Source organism: Brachycentrus maculatus, unplaced genomic scaffold (genome assembly GCF_059751285.1).
Source record: "Brachycentrus maculatus isolate JH-2025_06_01 unplaced genomic scaffold, ASM5975128v1 h1tg000396l, whole genome shotgun sequence".
NCBI classification, from domain to species: domain Eukaryota; kingdom Metazoa; phylum Arthropoda; class Insecta; order Trichoptera; family Brachycentridae; genus Brachycentrus; species Brachycentrus maculatus.
The window spans coordinates 1,845,574-1,859,836 of NW_028281145.1; the positions used below are offsets into that span (position 1 = coordinate 1,845,574).

General features: G+C 33.6%; 1 protein-coding gene across 2 annotated transcripts; it reads right to left on the minus strand.

Annotated features, from left to right (window-relative positions):
- Positions 1-136: 136 nt before the first annotated feature.
- PIG-N (Phosphatidylinositol glycan anchor biosynthesis class N) lies at positions 137-14,263 on the minus strand. Of its 2 annotated transcripts, none has more exons than XM_088270805.1 (13): positions 13,760-14,263; positions 13,233-13,688; positions 12,334-12,464; positions 11,944-12,125; positions 11,017-11,244; positions 9,656-9,920; positions 8,644-8,828; positions 7,570-7,757; positions 6,433-6,659; positions 5,719-5,912; positions 4,624-4,731; positions 3,593-3,784; positions 137-337 (listed from the first exon to the last, which is right to left on the minus strand). In XM_088270805.1, the coding sequence occupies exons 1-13, from the start codon at positions 13,957-13,959 to the stop codon at positions 260-262; spliced, it is 2,634 nt and encodes an 877-aa protein (XP_088126931.1). In that variant the 5' UTR covers positions 13,960-14,263; the 3' UTR covers positions 137-259. The 2 variants fall into 2 exon arrangements, with proteins under 2 accessions (XP_088126931.1, XP_088126930.1); XM_088270804.1 differs by lacking the exon at positions 137-337 and adding an exon at positions 614-1,828.

The window sequence follows — 14,263 nt, forward strand, 5'->3', positions numbered from 1 at the left end:
TGGAATAATCGGCGGGTATATATGAGGTGCGGTGGTTTGACTTTGTGAGGAATGAAGAGATAAGGCGTAGGACGCAGCAAATCTTGGTCACAACTGTCGTCAAGAAAAGGCGATTCAGTTGGCTTGGCCATGTACTTCGCATGCCTTCCGAGAGCCTTAATCAAGCTTGCCTCTTTTACAAGGCATCAGGTTCGCGCCGCTAAGGACGACCACTGCTGACAATTTGTCGGCAGTTCTCATCAGAACTTCGGGACGCGGATCAGACTTGGGAGGATGCAAGGGAGCTGGCAGCCGACAGAAAAGCCTGGAGAGTGTTTGTGAACTCCATATGCTCCACCTAGGGAGCGGATATGGTTTAATTAATTAATCAATATATGAGGAAATGCAAAGTCAGAGTGGTGTGGCTTTCTTTTCTCTGCCTAGCCCTGGAGCAGTGGTGTAATGGTTAGTTAATAAGTAAAAAAAAGTTCTGGCTAAATAAGTATGTCATCCCCGCTGTCAACATGTATTTTGACAGCATCATCTGGATTTGATAAAAATTTGGTATTTCTAATTGTAAAGAAAATCTGAAAATTACTAAACCTCCTATTGACGAGAACAACATAACTAAAAATTCAGGTTTTTTTAAATGTAATTCAAGGACTTACACTGATAAAAAAATATTTTATACATTATTCTTAATTGTACAATTTACAACAACAAATAAGTGAAAATATTGTATTAGATATTTGACTTTCAGAAAATTTGATTTTATTATAATTTATGCAATTCAAGTGCAAATAACACAATAAAATTTAGATAACATTTTTAATCAATCTGAGATTTTTAAGAACAGTTAATTTAGAAAAAGGACATTTTAACTTTCAACATGTGTTTCACATAAGAAAATTAAAACTAAATAAAATCTTTATCTCTCATTGTTTTATAGTATGTATGTGTTTAAAGGTAATTGATTATTAAGAATACATGTTTTATAGGTATCTAACATAGATAAACAATAATAATCAGTTTAAGTACTGTAGAACAGGGCTACTTGAACTTTGATGTGTTACTTGAACCCAGTGCAAAAAAAGATTTAAATCTGTATTTGGTCTACAATAATGAACGTATCGTGACAATAAGTGTCACTGTCAGGGAAACAATGAATCATGTCGATACATTCATTATTATAGACCAAATACAGATCTAAATATTTTTTTTGTACTGGGCTCAAGTAACACATCAAAGTTCGAGTAGCCCTGTTCTACGGTAACATTTAGAATGCATAGAATAACAAGAAAATAAATATTTGGATTTTTATAATCTATCCAAACATTTGTGCTATAAATGATTATTGTGCTTGAACATAGGAATCAAGTTGTAACTGGATATGTGGCACCTGGAATCTCAGATCTGAAGTCTGTATCACTACCACAAAATCACAACTTGACATGTTACAACATTTATACATTGATGTGTGATTTAACGATAAATAGGTATTGTGTATGTGTATACACGCTAGACATTTATGACACTAACATTTATCATTTAATAAAGTAATGATTATTTAGTTTGCACTTCGTTAATACTTTGGTTTCCTTGTTCCGTTCCTTGGTTCCGTGAATTACTGCGCCTTGCGCTTCACAGGCAATACTGATAAGTTAGTTAGAAGTTGTCCCAGTCCATAAAGCAAAGATAAAGATAAAACTGTAGTCTCCATGATGACATAATGAGATATCGATGTTCCAATCTCTAGCCAGCTTCCAGTATTTTTCACCAGATGCAAAAAGTAGAGGCCCATGCAATCGGAAAATATTAAAACTATCAGAAATAGTTGTCCTGTAGGTGCCTGAAAATATAAAACATTCAGATGTATCTCGCGTCCTTGCATTAACTCCATAGTTCCGCACGCTTTACTTATGCAGTCAGTGGTGGGGAATGTTGACAACATCAAAAAATCAATTTCTCTTTTCACCACTAGCACAGATAAGAATTGCTTTGTACTACATATATCTGCTTCCATATAAGTACTGTATATACGTATGTTCTTCTTCAAACTCTCATCCGCAACCGATGGTGCATAGGGCACTGCATCATATAAATGCAGATCGTTAATACAAAGGTGATCAGTCCTCCGCTTTAGGTACTGGTCCAGGGTAATATTGAATAAATATTACAGTGAAAAAAATACTTATACAGATGGCGCGTCGTCAATTCCTTATTTTAAAAATTTATAACACAAAAAGTATTGTCAGTATGGATTGAATTCTTTTTTCTATATACAGGGGCACGTTTAAAGTTTTTTTTTATTTAGTTTTAAAAACAACATCTCAAAGGCTGCTACTGTTATTGTCAACGCGCTAAGGTAGGCGAATTTTGACACTTTGTCAAGTTTTTCCACCATATCCGTGCATATGTCGGCATTAGCAGCAAGAATATTGTCCTTCAGTTAACCAAGAGTCTTTGTAAAATTAGTGTAAATCAATGTTTTATGGTAGCCGCGCAGAAAATAGACACAAGGAGCTAAATCTGGGGATCGCGCTGGCCACTGAAGATCGCCCCTAAGAGAGATGTGCCGTTCGGGAAGGTGTTCCAGCAAAAAACTAATGAAAGTTTGTGTCGTGTGAGCCGTTGCGTCATCGAGTTGGAACCACACATCCCCTACTACTAGCTGAGTTGGGATGACGGAACGGCCGAAGAAAAAGTAGGCCTCTATGGCCCCTCGTTCGTCCATGGCATGATTTATATTAAACTAACCTAAAAAAAAATTAACATTCTGTGCTTTCAAACGCGCTATAGAAATGCATTCTAGGAGTAACTGTCGTTTTGTGGCGAGAGTTTCAAAAAAGGTAGTGACCGCGCCCCACCCTGTATTTATTTGATCCCCCCCTGAGAATCGAACCCGGGACCTCCAGTACTGTAGCCGAGCGTGCTGCCCTGAGGATACACTGTAAGTAAAAATGTAGCCACAGGGTAAAAGTATTTTCATACTTTCTGCATTGTCCCCTATTAATGTTGCTACCTTTTTATTCATTCCAATTTAAAACTGCTCACAGTCTGATGTGGTGCAAATAAAAAAGTTTTGATATTGTAATGATACAATTAAGTCTATAAACTTGATATATACTGCTTTATTTCTTTCAAAATTTTATCATACTGCACAATTGATTGTTTTATGAAATGTCGTCTGTTATAATTATTATCTCGATGTGCCCTACGTAAAGTGCTCTAACTACATTTTTGTCAATACTGAGGTATTTGGTGTATGTAATCAACTGACCGTTATCTACATATATATAAACAAATAAAAAAAATATATAAAATAAATTACGCCTAGTTTTCAGGCGTATAAGACGCCATCTACATCGAATTTTCAAAATGAATTTCACTCCTAAAACACTAACTACTTAATTTCGACAAAGAATAAAGTTTTAAAACGATTTAACACACAGTACAATACTAGTTTAAAATTTCATATAAAACTGTTAATTAATAAATAAAATATATGTTGAAAAAATCTTCTAAGCTCTCTCCTGTAAAGTAACCGATTTGCAGATAGAGTACTTTACGTAGGGGCCGTCGATCTCATACTATTGAGTACGCATATACATACCTTCACGACCAGGTTAACAGCATAGAAAGTGCAAGCCACAAAGAGGAACGGAATCAGGGTCTTGCACAAAATAAGGGAACCCATCAGGAACGGTGAGAACTGTGATACAAAACATCGCACCCAATTTGGGTCGAACGAGTTAATGGACGCCAAGTTTCCAGTACCGAAGAAAGACAATATTACGTAAAGCAGCTGGATATAACGTATGTTAAGGAATATACTAAATAATATAAATGTGGTATATGAGCATAACTGTATAATGGAAATTTTTATCGCTACAAATATTATAACAAAAAAGTACTTACAATGATTAAAGAAAAAACTTGGTTTTTTACCACTTGAGTTTTATTATGGACTACATGTTTCAGAAGTTAAACTTCCATCATTCAGGTCTGTATAATAACTAAAATAAATAATAAATAATATTATACAGACCTGAATGATGGAAGTTTAACTTCTGAAACATGTAGTCTATAATAAAACTCAAGTGGTAAAAAAACAAGTGTTTTCTTTAATCATTGTAACATGTCTTACCACAAAGTTAATGCCGAAAAAATAAATAAAAAAGTACTTATTGTGCACTTTTTTCTCATTTTTTTTCTCATTTTTTCTCTTTCTACAGCCAATATTATGTTGTAAATTTAATTGTACATACATATTTGTAAACAGCAATAATTATTTTTGTGCGTTATCTAACTTACATGACTTATCTATTATGTACTTGGTAAATACCACTATTTCTTAAAATCTATTGTGACATGCGTTTCAATGCATTTCACATCATTTTCAAATACCATATGTTTTGTCTTTGGGACGTTGAAGGATAAAGAGGGGAAAAGTAGCTGTTTCTTATTATTTTTTTGTCAGTAGGAGAATAGTGGTATTTGCCAAGTAAAACTTACTTAAATATGGACAGATATTACTAAAGTACAAAGTCACCGAATTAATAAATGAACAAACATGATCGATATTTAAACTGACAAGTCACAATCCATCATGCTTCTCTTTAATTTAAAATAAAAAAAGGATACAAATATGTATGATCGCCTGACGTCTTCACTGTTGAGAGGTCTTTCAAATGTTGTTAATCGTCCAAAAAATATATTTTTGTTAGGTTGGTCAAAAGTACACTGAGAAATCTGAAATAGAAATTAATATTCCTTATTATTTAATTTTCCATTAAGCAAATGAAATACAGTCGAACTCTATTATCGATAAAGAGAGATATAGCGGATAGAGGATAAAGCGAGATCTCGGATATCGCTCACTCCTTTCAAGAACGTCATAAATCAAAAATCTTCAATTTTCAGTTGTGCATGTTTTCGGAATGCCCAGAAAATGTACTATATCCCAGCAAAAGAGGCATATTTTAAACTTAATATTTACCCGCTATAGGGCAGAAAGTGTTGTTTTTGCATTTTGAAGAAAAGGTATTGTTTAATATTTTTTTTAAATATACTAAATATTTTTCAAATGGAGAAAAAACCTTCAGGTTTTACCTAAAAAGATCTGTTGCACAGTATAAAGTTCATTAAGTGGTTTGATATTTATTTTTAATACATTGTATTATATTTATAAAAATTGGGAAATTTGATCGTACAAACATTGATGGAGCTTTGCTACAATAATTTTGTACTCAAAGAAGCGCAGGATTTTCCAAATTTTATAGGAAAAGTGTATTGACAGAAAAACAACACATACGTGTGTAACAGGTGTATTGTGTGTTTTTGTTTGTTTGAATTGCAACTTTTTGTGTTATGCGACTATTCCATTTCACATTTTCGTGTGTTGGGAATATTAAAAAAAAAAACTATTCTCAGATATAACTAGTAACGCTTATAAGAGCTAATTCAGATGGTCCCTCTTCCTGGTAATAACCGAATTCGACTGTAATACAAAAATCACAAGATATGTAATCAGTATTACTGTAATTAAAATCTCTAAAGAAATATGGGAGATAAAGAAATAAAGTATAGTCATTATAATTTCCACTGTAGCCAAGATACTTAAATCATAACATTATTATGAGTAGGTGGATCTTGTACTCTATTTATTACTTGCACTCTCCTGCTGTATTATAATATTTGGTGTTGTGTAATAAAACAATAATAATATGAGAGGTAAACCTTTGATTCCTTAGCGTTGATCAGATAATGTTCGATGGATAGCCAGCAGAGCAAGTTCACTCCCAATGCCAGCAAGAATATTGCCTCATGACTGATGGAAAGGAGAATGAAGAATGCTGCCAAGCTGGTGAAGATGGAATACAAGCGAGATATAATCCACTTCGACGTAAACAGCGGAGTTATGATACTAAAAACTGGTTAAAAAAAGAACACAATTTCAGTCGGTTTGCTCTTAACTAAAGTGAACTAAAAGTCAAAAATAAATAAATAAGGGCTTTTCAACTTATCACTATAGCAGTGGCAAAAAATGGAAGTAAATTAATGTCATATACCTATGTAAATTTGAACAAGTATAAAAAAAGTAGCCAAAGATCAATGGTTAGTGGATGTCTAGATATAATCTTTACGTTTACGAGAAATTTTTTACGTTCATATATTTCTAATGGAAATATAAATTTCACAACTAACCAATAATTTTTAATGAGTTGTCCCTTTATGGAACTGAAAAAATAGCGATATTCACAGACAAATAAAAAGATAATTTTGTAGTTATATGGAACTGACACATCAATATGCTCATATGTGTATATCAACAGCTTAATCTGTAACTCCATTTAGGCTTAGTTTACGGGAGAGTGTAAAACGTAATAAGTAAAGTATGTAACTGTAAGTATAGAAATTAATTAGTAAATAAATAAATCAAAATGTACATACCTGCCAAGTTCCATGACATTGACTGGCACATATAAGATAGGCCACTCCTGTTGATGAATTGAGCATCGACAAAATATTTGACTTGGACGGCTAAAATTATGAAAAAGGGAGGGATTGCCAGTATCAGGCTTTGCGTTTTGGTTTCTAGTCCGCTTTTAAGTGTCTCGAGGGCATAGTAATGCAGAAAAGCAAGAGAGCACGCGACCCACAACGCGCCCGAAAATGCACTGTAAAAATAAAATCATTTTGAATATAATCTTATCCCCTCGTAGGGTATGAGCGGACCTTATCCTCCAAACAAAACTAGCCCTAAAGGTTACTATAATTCAAGGGCTGTTGAATTCATTAAAAATATGGGACTTGTAGTGACGTACGTGTGCTAGTTATTAATAAGCGCTAGTAACGTAATAATAAACTTTGTACTAAAGTATTCAGATATTTATATGATAAAACTAACAATTGCATTGGACTATGTTTATTTATATACATGGAACTAAATAAAGAAGTAATGAAATGCGTTTTTTATATTGGAAACAAGACCCTATCCCATTTACACCTCTAATCCACTAAGGTTTAATATTAATAAATAAGTTCATATTGCATTCCAAACTTTAAAGTTCATTATCCCAGAGTTACATGGAGACTAGCTCCTTTCTGCATAACGGGCAGTTCATAAATGGGACCGTTGGGTTGGCACGTACAAGGGGTTGTCGCCAATGCTTATGACGTCTTTTAATGATGATAAACTGATAAACTGATGTGAGATGTTTATGAAAACATTATCGTTATTTATGATAACACTCTTACTATAATTCTTTTAAAACTAATAAGACTTATAAAAATGCTCCCTAAATATTCGAAATGCTATTCCTGATGTTTTAAAAGACTATAAGATATTTTTGGTTAATCTACGATACAGTTAAAATAAAAGTTATAATTTTAGATGTAAAATCTCATGATCAATTCTGTATTTACTACACTGTTGTAGTTTACAAAAGCTCACTCCTTACATACAATTTAGTTCTTCAAAACTCACTTGCTGGAAGACAAAACATTTAATTGAATTTATAATACCTTACCGAGTATTTTTAAATTTTAGCATTATATGTTTTGTTAGTAATATAAAAATATACCTACACCAGATGTACATTATCATCTTTACCCACAACTGGCATTAATGAAAAACAAATTAGCATCAAATTAGTGCATATCCAGGGGACAAGTAACAAGACCGGCACCTTATTTCTGTTGGCATTTAGTAGAGGAAATATAGCCAAAGCACTGATAGCGATGCTTAATAACCAGCGATGGAAGAATGTGTACACCTGAAATAACAAAACACAATGTAAACGAGCTTCTTGCTGGTAGTGTATGCATATATCCAAAACTTTTAGTGACTTTGAAAAAATAATTTTACTGAATAATTACGCAACTGAATGGAATTTTGTATGGATTAATGGATTGTTCTCTTCTGCTTTATATATACAAAAAATGCACAAGTCACTGCGTTTGGTCAATACGATGTTATCTTAGTTGGCAAATACATACATAAAAAAAACAAGTTATAAGTCTCCCACATTGGACCAGTCCAGGGTAAGATATTTTAATTTCATTGTAAAAGTGAAAACACTATACTTTTTATGTAAACTATCTCAGGAATCAAATCCGAGAGTTTGTCCATGGCAGCCAAGTTTTTAAATACCACAATATGTATGGGGTAAATAAGGGAAATACACAGTGCTAAAAAAAAGCTAGTAAAACAGTTATGTTTTCAAAGCTGTTCATCTAAAGGTGGAGACTGGCCGGAGCATTTCGTCGTAACATAACATCGTAACATCGCTCGCGGCGAGCATCACCGAGCATCCGAAACTATGGATGGAGCGCTCGGCTCGGTGTACTAACTGCCTGAATGCTCGCATCGTAATGTGTTACGTTACGACGAAATACTCCGGTCAGTCCCCACCTTAATCCATCCATTCGTATTTCATTTTAATTATATTTATTTTATTTTCTCATACTTTCATATTGTATTATTTTATAATTGATGTTATTTTGGTAGATAAATTTTCCCGACCAGAGTATTGTACCCACCTCTCAGTCGTGCCAAATAAGCAGTTTTTATTATTATATATCTACTTTTTCAACAATAAGATAAAATAAAATAGGATTGAACTAAGATATATTATTTATAAATATTGAGTGCTTACTTACCAGTACTAAAATGCCAAACACGTAAAGAATCAAAACTACAATAAATTGTAGTGTTTTAAAAATATTTCCACGCAATTTCACCGATTGGAAGTAATTAGTCCAAACTTTATAAGATAACATTACTTTCCACCATATACATATAGGAAGGAGAAAGTATATGTAATACTTCAGTTCAAGGTTTTGAACTGGAATTTGTTAAAAGTACAAATTGATTAGTGTTATTGAAAGTTTATTAACATAATTATGTACGCTTAAAATATAAGAATTGAAAAAAAATTGAGAGAATATTCAATTTTTATTTTTAATAGCTGTACCCAGCCACACATTGCTGTGGCTCGGTCTGGTTAAATAGAAAAGAAATAATATAGAAGGCACACATTTCTAATATGTTTAATTTCTCAATCCTTGCAATGAAAATATTAAAAAAATATAAGAAACAAGAATGCAATTAAAAACATAAAAATGCTCAGTGAAAGCAGCTGTCAATAGTGTTGCGTGCATTGATCTTACTTTAAGTAAAAACTTTTACAGTAAAAAAAAAGCAGTTAAAAAAAATATATATTTTACCTGTCACAGGTATATAAAAACACACGCATATTCGAATGGATGTGTCAAAATTTCAAAGCAATCGGTTTATAACTTAAGAACATTTAAGATTTTGAACTAACTAACATTTACATTTTAATTTATATAGATTGCATACAAAACAATTTTCCAAGTACATAATGGTATTTTGTTTGAAGTGCAGTTTAAAGACAAAACCCATCGTACACAGAATGGTGATCAACCTAGCATATATCATCTGTTAGTTAAAGTAATAACAATAAATGACCTCAAAAGAATTTATCTTGATGAACAACCCTTGAATTCCGGATTCTGAATACTATGAATCCAAAAGTTTGTATTTTACTACTGTACTTAAATTGAAATTTAAGACTCCATTCTGAACATGATGAGTATCTTTCAATAAACTATATATTTATATACCTATAAATTAATATTGAATACCAACCGTATATTAATAATATCACAGTGAAGGATAGCATCACAAAAAAGCATTGTACGAATCCCTTGCTAAGTGAATTTTTTTTTTCATCAGCCTGTGGTTTGCTTATTTTAGTAATCATTACAGATCTTTGGAGAATCACAGTGATGAGCCAAAATATCCAACCCAAGAAGGAAACGGTCATGGAGTTTAAGAGAATTCTTTGATAGTAGTTGTGGTAATAGTCCAACCCGAGTAAGCTTAGTGAAATGGCTTCTTTGCTTAGTTTTATCTGAAATCACACAACATTTTATGATAATCATCTCAAACTCTCTAATAGGCTCAATGTATCTATTAGATACATAACCATTTGTTACACCTTCCTAGCGTAGTGGTTAGCGGGTGTTGCAACTGCACTAGAAGTCCCAGGTTGGATTCCCGAGGGGATCAAAAACACATCTAATTTTTCACATTAATATTTATTTAATATCATCCCAGGCTGGTGCCTAAACCGCAGGACTGGTTACCAGACTTCACATAATTAACGTTTAAGGTAACACTGTGTCAAAGCAATGTTTTGCCCCGGGCACCATTACGTGGGGGTAAGGGTTAGAAGAAAAGGATTGCATCTCACTATATTTCCTAAGCCTATGCAATGTTTGGAATATTGTGTTGGAGGCGCATGTCAGGATTTACACTTGGATGGCTTGACTCTGGTCAATGTCTGAACACGATGGATTATTCAGTTCTTTGGACACGTTGCGCGTGGCAATGAGGATAGCCTGGAATGACTGGTTGTGGTTGGTAGCCTTGAGGGGAAGAGAGGGAGAGGAAGATCCCCACACAATGGGTTGATCAAATTAAGACAGCAGCAGGCACCTCGGTGGTTGGAGCGCTATGTGCAGCGAACTCAAGGGATAACTGGAGAAGAGTCATTGCTTTGACAAGGGTCATAACCCTCAGTAATGAAGACTAAGATGGAGAAGGAGAATAGAATGCATCCAAAATTGTTGAGTGAGTAGATGGATAATATTATTTTTTGATATCAGTGAAAAACCAATATTAAGATTTTTTTTTTTAGTTTGTCTGTTTTTATTCCACTGTAAGCTTAAAACTATTCATGTTTCTATTTTGCAGTTCACATTATAAAAATCTAAAAAGATATACCCTTAAAAGATAGTTGACATCAGGGGGACCTGACATGACTAGACACACACAGAAGAAGAAAAAGATATAATTCAATAATAACAATAATTAATACATAAAAAACTACAGTAAAATATTCCCTGATTGTATATATTCCTAATAGGCAATACGAAAGAAAGAAAAGAGTTTGTCACATTGGATATTGTGCTCATTATTAAGATGAATATGTACATATTTCTTACCACTCCTGGATAATCCTCACTCTGGAGTTGATGATTCAGTTGGGTTATAATTGCATTCACTTTGTTTTCAGTTAATTCAGTGAATGGACGATAAAGTAGCTGGATCACATGTTTTTCCACTGTTTCCCGCTTTTTTTCATACTGAGCAATCATTTGTCTGGCATTACTATGGAAACTCCTTGCTAATAATTCTGTATTAGACCCAAAATACGTTTCTGGAAGAACCCCCTAAACAAAAATAATTATGTTTTATGTAAATAAATTAATTTGAATACACTAAATATCTATAAACATATAATTAATTGAATCCTACAATTTCCTCGACACAACTTATTCATAATAAAAACAACAAAAAACAGGAAAAAAATACGAAAAAGGAAATCATTGTACATTTATAATTTAATTTTGGTGCTTTGACTACTTTTCTGATGATGGCAATTGTTTACATTTGTGCAAATATAAAAGAGCATCTACGTTACATTTGAGTTTTAACCAACATTTCTAAATCGTTTGTGCTAACTCCTTTTCATGAATTCAATCACAATTAAGCGGGCGTGAGGTGGTATTTTACAAAAATAAGGCTACATAAATTATCCAAAAATATTATTATTACATATTACAGTTATATGACATCCTCTGCCTGCCGCCACGGTATAGTGGTAACAGATTTATTTACACAGTTCCATTCCCAGGAGATCGAAATGATTTCTTCACTTTAATTATAATTTAATTTTACCCTGGATTGGTACATTTAGCGTAGAAGTGATGACTGTGCCTTTGTATGATTAATGATCAACATTGTACCAATTCAATGCGAATAAGGGCCAGTGTTTTTTGTCATATAAATAATTCACGCCGGAATATAAATATTTTCTTACCTAGCGAAATTGAATATTTTATTTAGATAGATAGATAGCCTTTATTTACCACTGAATTGACTGGTACAGGAATTCCAAGTAGGGCGGCCATGAGGGGACATATATCCGCTTGGTTGACATCCTTCCTGTTGTCCAGATAATTCTCTATTGTCCCGTTAGGACTCTCTATACCGGCACCCCATGCAATTAATGGTGTTTCAGTTTCATGGTCATCACCGGCTCCGTGAGATCCTTAAAAAAACATTTATAATAAGAAATACTGTAAAACCAGGGCTCGGAATGTACCAGAGAATACTACTAATGGATTTTCCATTTCAAGTTCTATAAATATGGTAAAAATTGTTACAAAACTGAGGAACAAGCATTAGAAGTACCTATGGAAATACTGATAAGTTTATTAACACATCAGAAATCTCAAAGTAAATTATATAATAACTACCCCAGTCGGTCATGCCGTGATCCGCTGTGAAGACGTATGCAGTTTTTTTATCATTTCCATAATAGTTTTCAATAAGTTCCTCCATTTTTTTAACACCTTCATCAACCACCTGTATATTTTCTTCATATTCGCTGCATTAAAAAATAACAAAACATGAAAATGCAATTCAACCATAATGGTACAACAGGTAAATGTACAAATGACACATGGGATAGTAAAACTATTAACATCCAAAAGGTACCTGTATTATGGTTTTAGTGGAGAGGCCACTTCTACATTAGATGTTTACAAAATAAGTTTTTTGTATATAAATATTAACAATAGATTATGTTATTATGTTGGTACTACACATTTATAAATCAATTTGCAAATTTAAAGGCGTGTCATCTGGTAAATCTTGTCGTTTCTAATGGGAGTCCTATCCGTTAAAGTACACTCAGACCTCGCTTTGCGACGTTTCACTTTGCGTTTTTTTTAAGTTGCGTCGTTACCGAATTAAGACTCATTTTCGCCATCTTTAATGTTTGAATGATTTCCAATGGAAAATAGCAATTCACTTTGCATTGTTTCAATTTGCGTCGCGATATTTTGTAACGTATCTACGACGCAAATTGAGGTCTTAGTGTAAGGGCATTTTTTGTAATCATTCATGCGGTGACATTGCACCAACATCTACCTACAAAAACAATGACTAAACTTCAAGTACTAGCAGAAAAGCCATACTGATCGGGTTCAGTCATAGCCACGAGAAGTCATTTAATATATTTTACAGGAGAGGAATAAAATAGTATTAATAACAAATGTTTAAGATTGAGTAGCTTTGTTTTTATGATGGAAGAATTACTAATGTAAGAAAAGAAGGAAGTTGGACATAAGGCGAGATATAAAATCCTACTTACTCTGAATGTGGTTTGTGAGTGTGGCCAGCCGTATCCAAGCCTAGCAGATGCAAAAAGAATATAATTTTGTCTTTTTTCAACTTATTCTGTCTGGAAATACTTTTATTCGCTGTTAAGAAAAACTCTGAAACTTTGTCAAATACCCATGCGTCTAGTTCGGTAGAAGATATTTTGCCAGAAAAATCTTCTTCTTCGTGACTGTAAAAGTCGGTGTGGACGTGTCCGCCGACAGCTCCTTTAGCGAACATCGGAAGAATATCGGGACTGCCCCAGGACCAGGTCACCGAGCTTCGGTTGAACACCGAATCAAAGTCAACGGGATTTTCTTTCCAGCCTTTGGCGACGGCGGACGGATCTTCGTAAAATCCTGCGATAATGGCTACATGACCAGGTCTAGATTCCGTCGGCACTCGAGTATGGGATACGCCCCAAGATCCCCTATCCTTCATTATTGACCTAAACCAAAACATCAGGGTTAATAGATTGCACAAATTAAGTAAAAATATAACTTGAAAAAATATACATACTTTAAGTACGGTGCGTTAGGACTTTTTAGTAATGATTCAACTCTCAATCCATCGGCGCTAAAAAGTACAAGTCTGGAAGCAGGACCGGGGTGTTTGGGAGTATATTCAGGGATATCATTAATAACGGGAGATTTGAAATAAATATCAAAAATCGACGCCAAGAATATCACATGAATAACAAATCCGGATAAAATTAACATTCTGGAACCAACGCACAATACTTATTTCAGTGACGATTTTTTTTTGTAAATAGTACTTATAAATAAACACCGGCTTTAACACATATTTCAAATTTAAAACGGTACTTTTATATGATACTGTGATATAAAACTCGACACCGGCATCTCGAAGTGAGTTTCAATGATGGACGGGTGGAAATAGCTTGACGGAACAATTTTTTCCCTGAATATTATTTTTTTATCGGACATACAAGCCGCTAGAGAGATTTATTAATCGATCTGACAGCTGACAGCGCTGACAGGAGTCAACCACAGACCACAGACT

Excerpts from the sequence above, each read along its gene's own strand:
- PIG-N (XM_088270804.1), bottom strand. The coding sequence starts at position 13,959 with ATGTTAATTTTATCCGGATTTGTTATTCATGTGATATTCTTGGCGTCG. Across the intron at positions 11,245-11,943 it reads CTGTACCAGTCAATTCAGTG|GGGGTTCTTCCAGAAACGTA; the intron begins GTAAATAAAGGC and ends ATTTTTGTTTAG. Across the intron at positions 9,921-11,016 it reads GTGAGGATTATCCAGGAGTG|ATAAAACTAAGCAAAGAAGC; the intron begins GTAAGAAATATG and ends GTGTGATTTCAG.